This window comes from Cyprinus carpio, chromosome B8 (assembly GCF_018340385.1).
Source record: "Cyprinus carpio isolate SPL01 chromosome B8, ASM1834038v1, whole genome shotgun sequence".
Lineage (NCBI taxonomy): Eukaryota > Metazoa > Chordata > Actinopteri > Cypriniformes > Cyprinidae > Cyprinus > Cyprinus carpio.
This window is the reverse complement of record NC_056604.1, coordinates 8,384,227-8,401,656: the sequence shown is the minus strand read 5'-3', so window position 1 is coordinate 8,401,656 and position 17,430 is coordinate 8,384,227. Positions and strand designations below refer to the sequence as shown.

The window sequence follows — 17,430 nt, the reverse complement described above, 5'->3', positions numbered from 1 at the left end:
CCCACTGAACCCTTTGGGAATCTCAACCTACAGGGTTGAGACAGGGGGTCTCCATCTTTCAAGCCCCCACAGGAAAAAGCAGGAAATAACAAGATATTTACATTTTATATGTTAATGTGAGTGATGCTTAACCATGCAATGTTGCCACCACAGTGTGAGGACAGTTGATGCCAAGGTCTTCAAAGTCATTTTTAGCGCATCACTATACAGCCACTAGGATGTTCTGAGTGGCTAGTCTCTTTGATATTTACATTTTTTTATCTAGGTATGACTAAGATACCTCTTTTAATAAGGTCCTGTAAGTCTGTGTAATTTTTTCCTCCATCGTCCAGCTATTGTAAGTCAGATCACTTAGAAAAGAATTAGTTCTCAACAAGCTGCAACATTAAAGGTATTACTCATGTCTGTAGCACAAATGGTGTTCAAATCTCTAATCATTAGTACAAGTATGACTAACTTTCTACATGTACCATTGGATTAGCAGTCCTGCTGGTTTCCATCACAATGTTCAAACTCATGAAAATGAACTCCATCTTCAGTCGTGCACTTTGCCATAATCTGCACAATTTACAAATCAAACATGGATTTTTAACCGTTCACTCACTAAGCTGCTGAACGAACACTTGTGGCATAAACTAAAGAGGATTAGATGTTCAAGAATCAGCAGGGGAATGTCATCTCCATAATCATCATCCAAAAGCAGCTTTCGAGATCAAATTCAGCCTCTGAGCGCATCATCTTTGACCAGAAAAGCCATGAGAAGAGTCAGTTCTGACGTGTGCCAATATGATCTAATGTGCGCTTAGTCACTCAGCCATGCTTCTGAAGTCTCACAAACTACTACAGAGAATGACTCTTATTAATACTGCAAAGTGTCTCATATATCGTCATTATGACGCTGATCCTTCTGTCGATAGCTAACCTGTGCTCTGCACTTACCAAATGAGACCTTTGAACCTTAATTCAATATATCCAAATGCTTCACATTCAAAATGCATGCCACTATTTAAAAAGAACCTTAGCAATCAGCCCCTTAGACGTGCAAAGATAAAAATGGCAATATATAAATGGCTACAACTAAAAGTAGAGGTGATTGATTTGATGTACAAATACGTCTACACTGCTGCTCGATGGCGAGATTATTCGTCATGCTGCTATCGAGCTGCTCGAGCAATTGAGCTTTGGCTATTTTTAAACATTTACGGCCTCAGTGCACCTCTAAATGGATCCACGATGTCGTAGCGCAGAATGAATGCAACGGCCATGCCAGATAAACACCACCTCAGCTGGCATGTAATCACAAAGCAGTCATAAAACCTAAAACGTGGACATAAGGTCCAAAAAATATTTGCATTCCGCATAACCAGAATACAGTCTCGTACTCGTATGCTTTTACTAAAAGTTCTATTTTGATCGGTTGTTTTAGTCACTGTATTGTGTAATACAGTTGAAGACACTAAACACAAACAAGTGCTTTGGAATGATTTTCCCAGCCAGGGTAAAAGTATGTGTCGTCTGGTCACTGTAATTTGTGGCTTGCGGGGTGTTGGCTTGGCTCGCTGTTGTCTAAATGGAGAGGGGTGTGACGCCCGTCCCTCACTACAATACCAGAGGCATCAGAGTGTATTTCAGTCCTCACTGTGGCCTGGGTTTGTCAGTCTCTATACATAGTAAGGATCTTAGAAGCTTCTCCATATAAAGGGAAAAACCGTCTTTTGCGTGGCATGACTTGAATAAATTCACAAAAGCGCAGTATTGCTTTTATAGTTTGCTTTCAAAGAAATGCACAACTCCTTAATTCAGCGGGTTTGTTACAGCCTTTCAAGTAATCATAATACCTGACCATTTAAAAAGTGCCCTTCAGATGGAGTCCTCTGAAAACATTTTGCGGTTTTAAAGCTATTGAATGATCAGTGACAGAGAGTTGACCTGAGGATAAATCAGCCAGGATTATCCACTAGCTGCTCAAAAAAGGAAGCGACAAGGCTCTGCCATATGTTTGTGTGAGATGCTTTCCCAACACAAATCAGCAACTCAGAGGCTAGAATTAAGAGCTCTTATAGCAGAATGTATATCTCTCCAAGCAATCTGTTGACTATCCACTTAGGGTCAAATGTTTTATAAAGTAGTAAAGCAAAGTGTTTGAAACCCCCATAAAATAAATAATAAATAAATATTTATAAACTAACAATTTAAAATAATTTATACATTTTTTTTGCAGAGTGCCTTTTTATTTTTAAGAGCATTTAAAGTATTTTGCTTCACAATGTGCCTATCAACACCCATAAAATTATTCAGAAATAAATAACAGTGAATCTGTTTACATAGTTCACATAACTGAAAATTGAAGAACATAATTTGAATATGGCCAAGCCAACAGGCTATTGTAATCCTTGATATCAGTCAAATAATTTAGAATGATTGGTATATATTGTAATCAGAGGACTTTCAATCGATTGCACATGCTTTCATCCCTGTGGGCCGTGTAGTTTTTTAGGTGCTTTGCAAAATTTTTTGCTATATAGAGAAGTGTCTGCCAGATTTAAAGATGTCCAGCATTGGCAGGCCTGTGTGCAGTGGTTTGTGGTGGACCACAGTAAAAGATTGTGGGCAGTAAGATCCTAATAACTGCAAGACATGCTTGACAGACGCTCCTTGAGCTGTGGGTCAGTGGACATAGACAGAGAGAGAAAGTGACAGCTAAGCTTCTTCTCAACATCACAGAAAACTGATGTAGCTCATGTGCTACTGTCAGTCCTAGAAAAACATGAAATGTATAGTCAGTTTTTATATAATTAAAATGTGATTTTAACATGCTACACAGATTTTTATTGTACTTTACATGGCTTTACACAATAATGTGTGTATTGATAAATATTTTATATAATATTATAAACACTGCCCATTAATACAAGAGTCCTCAGTAGTCCATAGGCACCAGGTTCTAGTTTCTATTGGACAGCACATTGTCTTTATGAGATCACTTGTTATGATTATTGATGTCATTGTACATCACCATGGCTCTCAGCCATAATCAGATGTCTTGGCAGTTTTAAGAAAACCCAAAGCTCTTAATCATCAAGCCATAAAAGCTATTTCAATCTACAAAGCTACAGCGACACACTAAAATGGGACATGTTAATAAAAATACACAACAGCATCACTGGCTCTTTGGCCAGTGTTCGATGCAGCTGACTTAATTAAATCAAACAGTGTGTATCAATTTAAGTTTCCACTACTGAGCGCGCGCACACACACACACACACAATTTCACACACTAATCAATACACAAAAACAAAAAAAAAAAGCAAAAAGTCAGTCACTCATCAATTCCAATTACCTTTGCCCTTTTATCGGTTTAATTTGACATATTACTCAATAGACCACAACTACAAAGTTGAAACGAGGAGTCCTGCTGGGAATTTTCCCCTCACACACAGATTTAGCTTGGGGTTATGCTGCAGTGCCTTCCTTGAGTACCTACTGCGTACTACTACCAGCTAGAGCACAAAGGTACCACTTTAGGTCTCTGAGGTTGGGTACCACACATAGCTGACATTCCAAGCACTTAACCAAAAAGAAGGAAACACATGATTGTGCTTGAAATCCCCCATCTAAATTATGTAAAAGCCTCTTTTTTTGCCCTGGTTGTAACACAAGCACAGCATGCAGTTCAAACTTTCATGGCCGATAAAGCAATGAACCATGATAGTAACCCATGAAAGGAGAAAGCAAGCTGTTAGGCACACCACAAAGCACTTAAGCCCTCAGCCTCATAGAAATATTAATGGATAACTCCACCCCAAAAGGAAAATTTTGTCTTTAATCACTACCCCCATGTCGTTCCAAACCCGTAAAAGCTTCGTTCATCTTCCGAAAACAATTTAAGATATTTTGGATGAAAACTGCAAGGTTTGTGACTGTCCCATTGACTGACAAGTAAAATACACTGTCAAGGTCCAGAAAAGTATGAAAGACATCGTCAGAATAGTCCATCTGCCATCAGTGGTTCAACCGTAACGTTATGAAGAAACAGCGAAGAAAACAAAAAAAAACAACTTTATTCATCAATTTGTCTCCTCTGTGTCTCTACGCATTACCGTAGCGCCATTTTGGAGAATATCCTTCTGTGTCAGCCGCAACCTGTTTTTATACAGTCTATGGCTGCGACACAAGGATACTTTTTTTAATGTATATTTATGCTTTGATTTGAACGCATCCTTGTGGCATGGCTGACACAGAAGAGCATACGCTGCTTGCGTCCAGCGGATATTCTCCAAAATGGCTCTACGGTGATGCGTAGAGACACAGAGGAGACGAATTGTTGAATAAAGTTGTTATTTTTGATTTCTTTGCGTACAAAAAGTCTTCAAACTAAGCTTTTATGGGTTTGGAATGACATGGGGGTAAGTGATTAATGACAAAATTTTCATTTTGGGGTGGAGTATCCCTTTAATAAAAATCACAAATTCAGGAAAATAAGGGTTTATGATTGAGAAAAACAGGTTGAAAAGTTTAAAAGTTTAGCATCTGTAAGATTTTAACGTTTTTGAAAGAAGTCTTCTTCTGCTCACCAAGGATGCATTTATTTGATTAAAATCAGTAAACAGTAATATTGTTAACTACTATATCATTACAATTTAAAATAACTTTTATGCTGAGTTGGTGCTCAAGAAACATTATCATCAATGATGAAAACAGTTGTGCTGCTTAATATTTTTGGGGAAACCATTGAAACTTTTCCCCCAAAATTCTTTGATTATAACAGATTTCTCTCACATGCTGCACTGCCCCAAACCCTGTACTACTACTTTTACTAGGTCTGTACTAGTCATACTGTTTGAGCAATATGTATACGCCAAGCAAATTATAATATTTTAAAAGAATGTTAACATTAATGCATTAGGTTTCACAAACTAACAATGAATAATTTCTTATTTAATTAATAAAGCTTTTATCATTGATAACATATTACATGTGCAGTACAATAGTACTCTATACCATTCCATTTGACAACAGAAGAGCATTATTACAACTACTTTGTTGATAAACAACAATGGCATGTGCTGTTAAGACATGGAGAATATTGCGAGAATTAAAATTGCATAATCTGTGTACATTTCAGTTGTTGGATAGGGATCAATGTTGAAACGCATGAGATTATAAAGTGCTCTTTGTGTCATTTGTTTTTAAATTCTGTTGCTCACATGACTGAGTTATGTTATTGAGACACTGAAAGCAAGCCTATGAATGAAACACAACCTAGTTGGTAAAGATAAACTGTGCTTTATCAAATATATTACAAATTTGATTTATGGCATTAGTACAAACTAAACAAAGCTCATGTTTCATATAAAATGACCAAGAGTCCATTTCTTTTAAGCAGCTTATTGAAAAGAACTATTCGTAAATTCCTCAATTGTGAAATCCACAACCCTCTAAGGTGACACGCATTTTTCCAACAAACCAGAAAATACATGATGAATCAGAGCAGTGGGGCGTGTGTGCAGGTAAAGGTACGGCTTGCCCCGCGGCTTAAGGAGGCGGAGACAGACAGGAAGAAGGAGGGACTTATGCATCACAGTAAACAGATCAGTACAGGAAGCACGGGATCCATCAGCCAGTCAGATACTGAGTCACAGGGCAAAAAGAAGGGAGGGGAATAGAAAGAGAGACAAGACTAATAAAAGACTGATACACATATACTTCAATCATAGAGACCAACATACTATCTAGGGCCACCATGGCTCTAACATACTCTTCTGTGCCCATCTATGTGCAGTTTTCGAGGGACAGGTACATCATGGATGGACCACCGGAGAAGCTTCGGAGAGAACTAGAAGAAGAACTGAAACTGAGCAGTGAGGAACCAAGGAGCCATGCCTGGTATCATGGAGCCATCCCTAGACAGGTACAACCTTCCTGGCCATTAGAAGGGGTGTGTGTGTGTGTGTGTGGGGGGGGTGATCATTATGGGATAATGTTTGGATTATAGAATATTTCTGTTGTGAGTGGCTGTTTCTGTGATTTAATATATGTGTATGGTTACCACGTGTCTGCAATATTGTTCAGAAGTTGAATATGGCAGAGAGTAGAGATATTTCTGCTGTCAAAGCATAGCTGTTCTCTCCTTTAGTGACAGCAAAGTCATGCCTGTATCTGGCACTCAAACATTCACTTTCTTTGTAGAAAAGATAATGAATTAAAGACATGTGGCCATGTTTGCTTCAGCTAGAGCTCTGGCCAGTAATACTTGATTAAGGGAAGAAAAACACTGAGGATATGACTTGCATTAGATGTTCTTATGGATAACTTGCTAAATGTACAAAAGGTACCATGGAAGTATCATGACAAAATGATGTAGGAGATCAGTATCACAGTTCTCTGATCACACTTGCATGTACTTTTTTTTTCCTTCTTGCATCTGTTTTTACAAGTTACTTCAAAGAATACTACTGTATCATCATGATTCATAGGCTACAGTGTCCTTATACTTCAAAAACAATGGTCAAAGATTTTAAAACATGTATACATTATACATTTTACTAACATTAGATTACATGTAGACATGTTGTGCAAAATAATAACCTATAAATACAGTGTCTAGTGTTCTAAAAATGTTCCTTTAATATGCCATTTTACTTGCTTAACTATGTGAAAGTGCATATTAATGATTAGATGCTAGAAATGAGAAAAACAATAAGCATCTAGAAGTGGCAAGCATTTGCTTTGCAAGGCCCAAGGGCTATGGTGTATTTAAGAACCTATGTTATGGTTGATCAATACTTGTTCTGAACTGGTTACAGGCGCCAAACCTGTCCAGAACAAGAAAAGTCACTTTCACACCCACACTTGATCCATGATCAAGGAAAACAAAACACCTCACACTGAAACAAAATACTAAATGTGGAGTCTGGACTAAATGCTTGTCAAACAGCATAACTCAGACTAACAATATCTCTAGTACAATTCACTGTGCTTAACCACTATATTCTGGATGGTTCATTAACACCAAGATTTATTCAAAAACAGCCATCAACAGTTTCTCATCATGGCAAACACCACAGTGCTGACAGCTACAGATCCGCCCTTATGAAAACCATGTACCCTGGCTCCTCTTTCCCATGTTCCTTTGCAGGATATGCCCCTGAAACTGACAACTCATCCATCATAAATGTAACAGAGCAAGAGTGGTTAATGCAGTGATGAATCATGACTGCTATTTGACCCGAGGTGTATTTATTTAACGGCATCATATAATCAGAACTACCAGCATTCAGAGTCTGGCTACTGCTTACACTACAAACATAGTCAGAAAGAACAAACTTATTCATCATGGCTCAACACACCTTATGAATGACCTTAGAATATACACTAGTTAACATTTGAAGTGGATCAAAACCTTTCATCAAAGTTGTCCTAAAACCTAAAACAAAATGTGTCCTTGCCTAAGAACTTTTTTGATTCACTTCAAATGTTGACTACTGTAGTTCATCGAGTCCATGAGTAAGACAAACTTACAACAATGAATAAAAAGGTGCCCTTAAAACTGCATACCTGTGAGGATTGATTGTTAATTCATTCTCTACAGTCATGCTATCCATCAGCACTGTTAAGAGGAATCAGCAGTTAGTCTGATTCTTTTGAGTGGTCCTTGGATCACTATACACACTGTGATTATCACAAAACCCCTGACAGCGTGTGTGGTGCACTACAGCTTGTGTTTACCCATGAGTCTTTCAGCTGGACGAGTCTGACCTGCTCGGCTCGAGTTAATCAAACAAACTACAGACAAGGAAAGAGGAAAGACAGGCATTTTCCGATTTGACATGCATCACTTTATGACCAGTGGTGTGAAACGACCTGTGCTTGATTTTAAAAAGTGTTTCCTGTAAATGCCTGTCTGTGTTTTGTTTGTCACTGAAAAGAAAAGATGGTAAAAGACGAATATTTATTAATAACAGATGACAAGACAGGCAGCAACTTGTGAAACTAAGCTAAGCTTTTTAGCTGCTGTTTTATACTATAAGTCCTGAGAATAGCGGTTTAGCACACCGTCATGAAAACAGTCATAAACACTTAGAGATTCTAATCACACTTAATGACTTTTTCCTGGAGCCACTGCCGCCCCACAGCTCCAAACACACGTGCTTACAGATTTATTAGTGTTTGATCTTTTCATGAGCACATAGTGAGAATTAATATGAAACAATGACATATAAACTTTAATCTAATCTAATCCCATTTCTCATATAAACTAATAAATGTACAACATAATGATATTAAAAACAAATAAGGAAATATATAAAAATACCCCCCCAATTATTCCAGGCTGATTTTTCTGATCTCCAGAATGATTTACATGCAGACTCATTAATATTCTGAACAGCTTCCAGAAACCTAACATTCAGCTTGGAGAGGTAGTCCATCATTCTAAACTGGTTGAATGCACTAGTGATCCTCAAAAGAAAGTAATATCTAGGTCATGCCATAAATCACTGTCATAAAAGTAGTCTGGTAATGTTTGCAGGATGTGTACATAATCTGATCAGACAGAATATCATTAGTACAAAGCTTCAAAATGTTTCCTCCACTGTTTGAGCTCCTGCATGAGCACCAAAACTTCATGTGCACTAACATCTAGGCCAAGATCCTGCATGCAATAGTCTTGAAACTAAAGAGGAAGGAAAATATATATGAAAAAGAAAAAAAACAGTGACTACAAAAACAAAAAAAATTGTGTGTGTATGTTTGAATTTAAGTGGCTGAAAACCTGGTTCAGAGAGATGGAGACTTTCTGATCCGAGACTCGCTGTCCAGCCCGGGGAACTACGTTCTGACCTGCCAGTGGAAGAACACCCCTCAACACTTCAAAATCAACAAACGCGTGGTAGCCATGAACGAGGCCTACTCGCGTGTTCAGTACCTGTTTGAGAAGGAGGGATTTGACAGCGTCCCCGCGTTGGTGCGATACTACGTAGGCAACCGTGAGCCGGTATCTGAGGTTGTCGGAGCGATTATCTTTCAGCCAATCAACAGAGCTCTGCCTCTAAGATGCCTGGAGGAGAAATATGGAGTTGGATCTATACGTGTAGAGGCGGGATACTCCGAGAGAAAGAGCCTGACTTCCAAACGGTTGAGTCTGAATATCATGAACGGACACACCCAGGATCACACCCTCAGCCGTGGGAATCTCCTCAGGTGAGAGAAAGACTGTCCTATGGCACTGTTATGCATTGCCAAGAAGAAATACTCTGGAAGGCGTTTTAATGATATATTTGAGAAAATAATAGAGATTAATTATTAAACCCATTAAAGGATTGACAAATTATTAATTACAGATTCTAGTTCTCAAACGGTGTGTGTAATGTGGCCTTTTCAGAATCTGTATTTAGCCTTTTTTTCATGTAATTTGTAATACATGCAATTTTGCTGCTTCTAAAAGAGAGGCCAATAATTAATTCCTTTCATATTTTCAACACTTGGCTAGATAGTAAATCACAGAGATTTAGCTCACGATTCAATCTTTTTATGCAATTTGAAGTAAAAGGAAATTCATCTGTGGTTCGACTGTCCATCTTGAACTCTGAATTAGAAAAGAAGCATCAAAATAAACAATACTAGTGATACAATTGAAATAAATTTGCAATATATAATTGGGGTCTACTTTGAAAAGTGACTAGTCGTGAATTTGCATATTATCCCCAAGCTTATACAGTAAAACCTATAGAATTGTGTCAATGGTTATTGGGTCTTGGGGTGTAAATCATAAACTCCCATGTCTTAACTGCAATTTTTTGGAAATCCTTGACAGGTTTGCTCATTAGGAACCCAGGAGGAATTAAATAAGGCAATTATTCAGTCCCACAATGTGACAGCTCCACAATAATATAAAGAGATTTTTAGCATCGATAATCATAAAATAAGTGAAAGTTTTACTTATTTTTGCAGATTCAGCACATGGGAGTCGACTTTTCGAAACAATGTGTCAAAATAGCTTATTAACTTAGCAATTTAAAAATGGTATTAAAATAATTGTGCAGGTTGCCTAACATTAAGTGAGAGATTGCACTTATTTTTGTACTTTAAAAAATTCATGCCACGCAGCTTTGAAATGAACTCAGTTTAAAGCGGTGTAAACTTCATGTCATAGTCCAAAATACTTTTAGAGAACAAACTAAATGACCTGTCCTTCTCCTTCACAGCAACAAAGATAAGTGTGGAAGTCAACCAGCATGTCTAAACCACGTTCAGGAGAGGAGACGGCCACTGAAGACCCATCAGTCGGAGAGCTTTCTCCCTATCGGTGAGTGCCTGTCAGCTCTCATCCAAATTGATACCACATCACGCCTCCAACCCTCCAGTGATACTCACGTCTGACAGCCCTGAAAACCAGTCATCTTTCTCACATTCACTCTGTGCCAAAGAGAAAGTGGTTCTCAAAGTCAAGCTGACGTTTCTGCCTTTGAAATTCACTTTGGCTTACGGAACAATAAATGTGTGAAATGAGACATGGGATTGAAATGCAAAATAAAATGTTTTGTTGAAGAAGCTCTGTGGAAAAGAATGAAAGTGGGGATAGAGATAATTTATGCCTGTGTCAGTGGAATAAATATGGTTATGCGAAAAATGCAGCTCTGCTGTCAATGTCAGAATCCAGAGCGCTGAATCTGCTTTACTGTGCAGAATGCAGAAAGAAAACTTTGCAGCTTTGAATTTAACTTCCTTTTTACCATGTCCATCTACAACTTATTTTATACTTTAATGAATAAAAAGCTGATTGTATGTGACTTTGCTTTCAGGCTGTAGGCCCCAGGCTCAGGTTCCGCATATGGAGCACCAGCCGTGCCCCAAATCTCCAGTTTTCCGCACAGGAAGTGAACCAGCTCTGAGCCCCACAGTGCCACGCAGAATGGCCTTTGACACCCAGGCTGGTGAGGCTATTCGTGGATCCGACAGCCAGCTGTGTCCCAAACCGCCCCCTAAACCCAGCAAGGTTCCCTCTATGAGAGTATCCTGCACCCCTGGCCTGAAGACCCTCTCCCCACCAGTCCCTCCAGTAAAGCCCCACAAACAGCGACCTTCATTCCAGCAACAGCAGCACTTGGGCAGCCCATCGGGTCCAGAACTAAGCTACTGTGAACTGAGTCCATGCAGCCCTGCTGACTGGGAAAAGATGACTTGCTCACAAGCTAATGGCTATGTGGAGAGGCTAAAGACTGAGGAGGAGTTAAGGAGATGTGATAGTAGCATAAAACTTGACCGTAGCTCTTATCATAACGCCATTGAGGCCCTAGACAACGACAGCGAGGAAGACAATGGGGAGGATGTGGATAGAGAACAGGACTGCAAGAAAGGTTTCAAAAGACCTGTGTTTGAAACCGAGTCTGCGTTCAGACCTGGTGACATCAGCTTCCGGCTTCTACCAGTGGAGAACAAACCACTAGAGATGACAGTGCTTAAGAAAGCCAAAGAGCTGTTCGTCAGTCAGGATCCAAAGACCATCGCCAAACACATCCTGCAAGCAGACTGTCAGGTAATATTAATCATGAGCCTTTGAAGTCGACATAAAATCAAATCAATTTGGTGAATTAATATTTATTCTTTTTAATTTATCAACATGCATTAGGTATCATGAACTGACAATGAACAACATCTAATCTAGGTTCATGTTAATTTATAAATATGCCATTATTCATTGTTAATTTATGTTTGTTGATGATACATTAATATAAATCTCTACAAATGCTAAAAGTGCTAAATTAACTTTATAGTTAAATTTAGTAGTTCATGAAACTTAATGGATTAACTAAACTGGACCTTCCAAATAACTATTACTGGTAATGTAGCTTAAATGCCAATATGTAACAGGCAATTTTAAGCCTTAATATTTGAAATTGATTTTCAAAGGTTTTGAAAGTAGTATATTCTTGCAATGCTCACTTAATTTGATTAATTTGATATAAAAAAGTGCAGTTAAAACAGTAATATTGTAAAATATTACAATTTAAAACAACTGCTTCTATTGTATTTAAAAATTGTGAATTTATGCAAAATGTCATACATTTACATAATCAATAAAAATGAGTATAATTTACATGAACAGTATAATTATATTTAGTCACTTTGATCAATTAATGCAACCTCGCTGAATAAAACAGTATTGCACAGTCACACATTACAAAAGCTAAAATTGATCATGAAAATCCTAAAATAGTCTCTATAAAATGGTATGATAATACACTGCTTATCCATAACAGATTGTATATCTGATAGCTTTCGATTTCAAAAAATAGGGGAAAAAAAAGTAAAACTAAGCACTCAACAACAAAGGAGAAAATCAAGACAGATGAAAACAGAATTAGGGACAGCCATCCACACCTACTTACTGAATACAATCATGACCAACAGGTCTGTAATTACAGGCTCGTTATGTGAGTCAGCCTATTCTTCAGGTTGGAGACTGGTTCTTCCAGCCAGCCAGAGGACAAGATCACAGTAGTGCCACACAGCAGGGGCTAAATGTAGAAAAAGCCTCTTATACATGTGACTATCCACTTCTCCACGTCTTTCTGCTTTTAAAAAGCGGCTCCAGGTTGTTTGTCTGTGTATACGGGAATTAAATTTTAAGCTGGCTGATTATGGCAGTCCTAGGACCAATATTATGGACAAAAACAGTTGACCCATCCACAGCCCAAATTTAGCTTCGCTTCTGTGCAATACTTTTCTATTCTGGATGTTAAGTCCTTTGATGCAAACAATGTGTGTACATGCTACAGGTTGCTAGGATATTAAATGTTTCTGAGGAGGTGAAAGGTCAAATGGGTGTGACCTCTGGGCTGGAGCTGGTGACCCTTCCACATGGGAGGCAGCTGCGACAGGACCTCACGGAAAGGTAAACAGATGCTGTCAACATATGATGTATTAAGCAGATTTCTGATGTCTCATAAGGACGGACAAATCTCTCATAGAATATTAACTCTTGCATATGATAAACTAACAAAACTGAGTTTTTTTTTTTTTTGCAGTATCCAATGTCATGTAGGCCACACATTTAACATGCATGGCTGGTTCTTCTTAAACAGGCATAACACTATGGCGATTGGAGTTGCTGTGGATATCCTGGGGTGTACAGGAAGTTTGGAGGAGAGAGCAGCCACCCTAAACCGGATCATTCTAGTAGCTCTAGAGCTGAAAGACTCCATGGGTGATCTTTATGCTTTTTCCTCCATAATGAAAGCACTGGACATGCCTCAGGTACCCAACAGCTACTTCTAGCTGCCACTTGTGCTTGAGACTTTTCCTCCTTTAGTGTGTGGTCAACAGAAACAGGCTTTAATCTGTGTGATCTTTCTCGTATGAACAGATTACCAGACTGGATCATACGTGGACTAGCTTGCGAAGAAAATACACGCAGACTGCCATTATGTACGAGAAATCTTTGAAACCATTCTACAAAGGACTCTATGAAGGAAGTGGTGAGTTTCTTACAATAAAACACATTAAATGCCCTCCATAGGTCACCTTTAGTGAAGTTCTAGTTCTTGTCTTTCTAGCTGAAATGCCACTGAGCAATGCTAGTGTTCCGCTGCTAATGCCGCTGCTCACCTTGATGGAGAGGCCTGCGGTCACCTTTGAAGGTATGGACGTCTGGGAGAACAACGACCAAGGCTGCGAAATCATGTTCCGGCACCTGGAAGGAGCTCGTGCTGTTGCACGCAATGCGGACACATACACCTGCAATGCACAGCGGATCCTCCAGGGTAAGACAAGGCAGTCATTTCAGGAATAACATAGTGCTTTAACTTGAGGGAACTGGTGAACCAAAAACATTTATGTAATAGAATGTTCATATGCCACTGGATTGATACTGATTTGGAATAATGCTGTTCAGGCCATAGTCATGAAATACAGAAGAAAATTTGCATTTAAATCATGGGTTGTCTCAGGAAGTTAAAAGGTAAAAGGCTTGGGTACCAAAACAAGCACACAGCATGACTAGTGTAGTCTGATTTACGAACCCTAGACTCTTATGAGAAAGTTCTTTAAAAGAATCTCTCATAAAGACTCACAAACTGTTTAAGAAATCCTTTATCTACTGAACAAGTTATTACTTTAGTCATGTCTGACTCACAAGTACACTGATATGTACTTAAGGTTTCTGAGACTTAAATCAGTATAATTACCAACCGGGTTATTATAAAACAATTACATTTTTACAAGATAATCAAGAAAGAAAAGAAAGAACAATCTAATATTGAGATACTGAAAGAAAGTACTAATATGTTTTTTTTAACAGTGTAATTTAACATTAGCTAAAGTAAAAACAAATTAATAATGAACAATTGTGATTATTACCAGGACCCTAAATAATAAATGCTGTAAAAAAAAAAAAAAAAAAAAAAAAAAAATTATTTCCTGATATCCATTGCATTAATGACAATAAATTGAAACTTATTGTAAAGTGTTACCAAAAATCATTCAATGACATTTGACTCTCTCTCCAGGATTCCAACCTAATGATGACATGCTAGAGATCTTGAGGACTGATTTCCAGTTGCGTCTGCTCTGGGGCAGCAGGGGGGCGGCCGTGGACCAGACAGAGCGATACGACAAATTCAAACTCATCCTTACGGCCCTGTCCAGAAAACTGGAGCCTCCAATCAAACACACAGAACTCTGAAAAACCAGACACTTTATATACATATTAGACTCTCTGAACCTCTCTGTGGAGTCAGGTCAAAGGTCATCGGCATCTGAAAAAGGATGTTCTTCACCAGATTTTGCGCTGTGCGTTAAAAGCCATTCATGAGCAGAAATGGCACTTGTCTATGGACAGCTACTTTGTTCCATATGCATCTTCCAGAGGTATGCTGTGCTCCACACTTATGAAATGAGCAGGTACCAGTTTTGCCTTCAAGAAAAGAAGGAAGGGTAAATAGAATATTTCTAATTTCCTATATTTCATCCACCCTATGAAATACATATAATGTTGGAGGCAGAGAGAACACAGAGGTGTATGGATGTGCTCAATCATTTGACACATGAAGTTATGGATAAGAGACGACTGAGATGATGGATGCAGCTCTATGAAGAAACACAAGGTAGTAAAGTTTGTACACTTAGAAATATCATGAAGCCAATTGGTCAAAGCAATGTTGAGGTTTAAAAATCCCACATAGAAAAAGATGTACATAATCATCACTAGTGTAAGCATGTGAAGGCTAGTTTGTGTAATATATTGTATTAAGTATTATTGACCTGTAAATAGTCACCCATAAATGAAATATTCTGAAAATATTGAATAAATATCTAATAAAGCTTCTTAATTGTTACACAATTTTTCCTCATGTGTAAAATATACTGTATAAGGATCAGTATGTTTTTTTTTTTTTATTCAGCAAGCTTGCGTTAAATTGATTAAAAGTAGCATCATTTTTTAATTTAAAAATTTCTATTTTAAGTAAATGCTGTTCTTTCTATTAATTAAAGAATGCATCACAATTTCCACAAAAATATAAAGCAGCACAATGTTTTTTAATATTTATAATAAGAAATGTTTCTTGAGAACCAAATAAAAACATCATATGACATTGAAGAATGGAGTAATAGCTGGATATAATTACTGGAATAAATTACATTTTAAAATATATAAAAATACAAAACAGTTCTTCTATTTTGTAATTATATTTCACAATTTTACTATTTTTACTGCATTTTTGATCAGCCTTGGTGAGTCTAAAATATTAGATTTCTGGTTAAAAACATTAAAAAAAAAAAAAAAAAAATTTTTTACTGAGCCCAAACTTTTGAACAGTAGTGTGTGTGTGTGTGTTATTGACAAAACTATTATCTACAAAAGCACATAATGCACTGCATATACACAATTTCAGGTTAGAATCCTTGGCTGCTAAAAAACAAGCAATAGTGATGAAATAAATCACAAAATACATCAGGCTAAACACAGACTGAAGAAATAAAAGGCAGGATGAACGAGACAGACAGACATAGGTATTTATTTCTCAGTTGCTCTTGCTCCAACACAAACCCCAGTATATAGTGGTCAACGTTGTCTTACTGTACAACACATTCACACAAAAGGAAGCATTCACATCCGACATCACTCACTCCCTAAAATTCCAATTTAAATGCAACGGGGTAAAAAGTGCATCGGTTAAGACCAGGGTCCTATTGAGAACAGAGTTCAGACAGGAAGAAGAACTGGTTACAAAGCGATTACGGCACGGTTCTTAAAAGCAAAGCCTGCAAGTCACTCATTCGGTTAAAAAAGTCATGATAAAAACATTCATTCTGAAATAAAGATGTTAATACATACAGTTTAATAATAAAAACTAACTAGGTATATACATATGCATATATGCATCCATATGCATACACAGTTTTATATGTAAGAATCACATTCACAAATACACACACTTGAGATGGGATTCTGGAGACATGTGGTCCCTTGTTAGGAGGCAGTGAGCATGTTCTTTTAGCACATGTGACATCAGGAACTGGATGAGAAATGGAGAAAGCACTGCAGAGAGCTGGCAACCCAACAAGAAGCAGATTTTTTTGGGGCACCGAAGGTCAGATAGACCCCTGTTTCCACACAGAGGCCTGTAATTAAGGCAGAGATGATGGTTGGTGTTCAGAAGTCTTCGCTGGTTGTTCTCTGCTTGTTTTATATGGTGTTGGGTCCCCCTGCTGGTCAAAGAACTGCATCCGATTCCTTCCATCCTCCAGACATGGCAAAAGGGGGCGGGGCCAGTGGGCGGATGTTGCTGTGGGGACTGTTGCATTGGCTACCGAAGCACCATGCTTCCTCTACTCTGATTGGTCATGCTTTTGAGACTCACAGCATGGTTAACATGGAATGCATCAATGAGGAAGAGAAAAGTCAACGGAAACAGACACTAAAAGAATGGTTGGGATAAAAAGTTGTTAAATCCTAATAAGGGGTCAATTGGTCAGAATGAAAGGAGGAATGAAAGGCTGCTGGATCATGCAGGTGCATGTTATGACGAACATGAGATGACTGTACAGACAGACACGCATTCTGCTGAATATGTTAGTGCCAGACAACGACTCTTTTTGGCTTCTCCATTATTGCTCGAGAGCGTCTTTCCCCATTCTCCCATGCCCTACTAGATATTCCCTGGAATGTCTGCTGCAATGGAATGATGTTAATGGCCATGACACAAACCACATGCAAACATGCAACCTGCCCCAACACAATCTCGGTCTTAAATTCACCCCACTAACAGACCCACAGCAGTGAGTCCCGTCCACCAAACACCACAGAACCCCACTCATCCAATCAGGAACCTGTAGCCACAGAGAAAAGAGAGGACAGAGTCATTGACAGGTCCACCGACAACAAAGATCGATCAGCGACAGAGAAAAGGTTAGAGGCCTCTTGTGAGC

General features: G+C 38.3%; 2 protein-coding genes across 6 annotated transcripts in view; one reads left to right on the top strand and one right to left on the bottom strand.

The window, feature by feature from the left end:
• The window catches only part of bcar3 (BCAR3 adaptor protein, NSP family member), a 64,628-nt gene extending 49,293 nt beyond the window's left edge, over positions 1 to 15,335 (top strand). For all 5 annotated transcript variants that reach the window (XM_042729526.1, XM_042729525.1, XM_042729527.1 and 2 more), the window contains 9 exons: positions 5,783 to 5,911; positions 8,762 to 9,201; positions 10,206 to 10,306; positions 10,803 to 11,536; positions 12,780 to 12,895; positions 13,086 to 13,257; positions 13,367 to 13,478; positions 13,557 to 13,763; positions 14,508 to 15,335. In XM_042729526.1, the coding sequence (XP_042585460.1) occupies positions 5,783 to 5,911; positions 8,762 to 9,201; positions 10,206 to 10,306; positions 10,803 to 11,536; positions 12,780 to 12,895; positions 13,086 to 13,257; positions 13,367 to 13,478; positions 13,557 to 13,763; positions 14,508 to 14,683 (2,187 nt within the window). In that variant the 3' untranslated portion in view covers positions 14,684 to 15,335. The remainder of the gene's footprint in view (positions 1 to 5,782; positions 5,912 to 8,761; positions 9,202 to 10,205; positions 10,307 to 10,802; positions 11,537 to 12,779; positions 12,896 to 13,085; positions 13,258 to 13,366; positions 13,479 to 13,556; positions 13,764 to 14,507) is intronic.
• A 665-nt stretch (positions 15,336 to 16,000) lies between these two features.
• Positions 16,001 to 17,430, bottom strand: part of LOC109059090 (formin-binding protein 1-like) — a 45,415-nt gene continuing 43,985 nt past the window's right edge. The window contains exon 15 of the mRNA XM_042729524.1: positions 16,001 to 17,331. Within this exon, the coding sequence (XP_042585458.1) occupies positions 17,324 to 17,331 (8 nt within the window). The 3' untranslated portion in view covers positions 16,001 to 17,323. The remainder of the gene's footprint in view (positions 17,332 to 17,430) is intronic.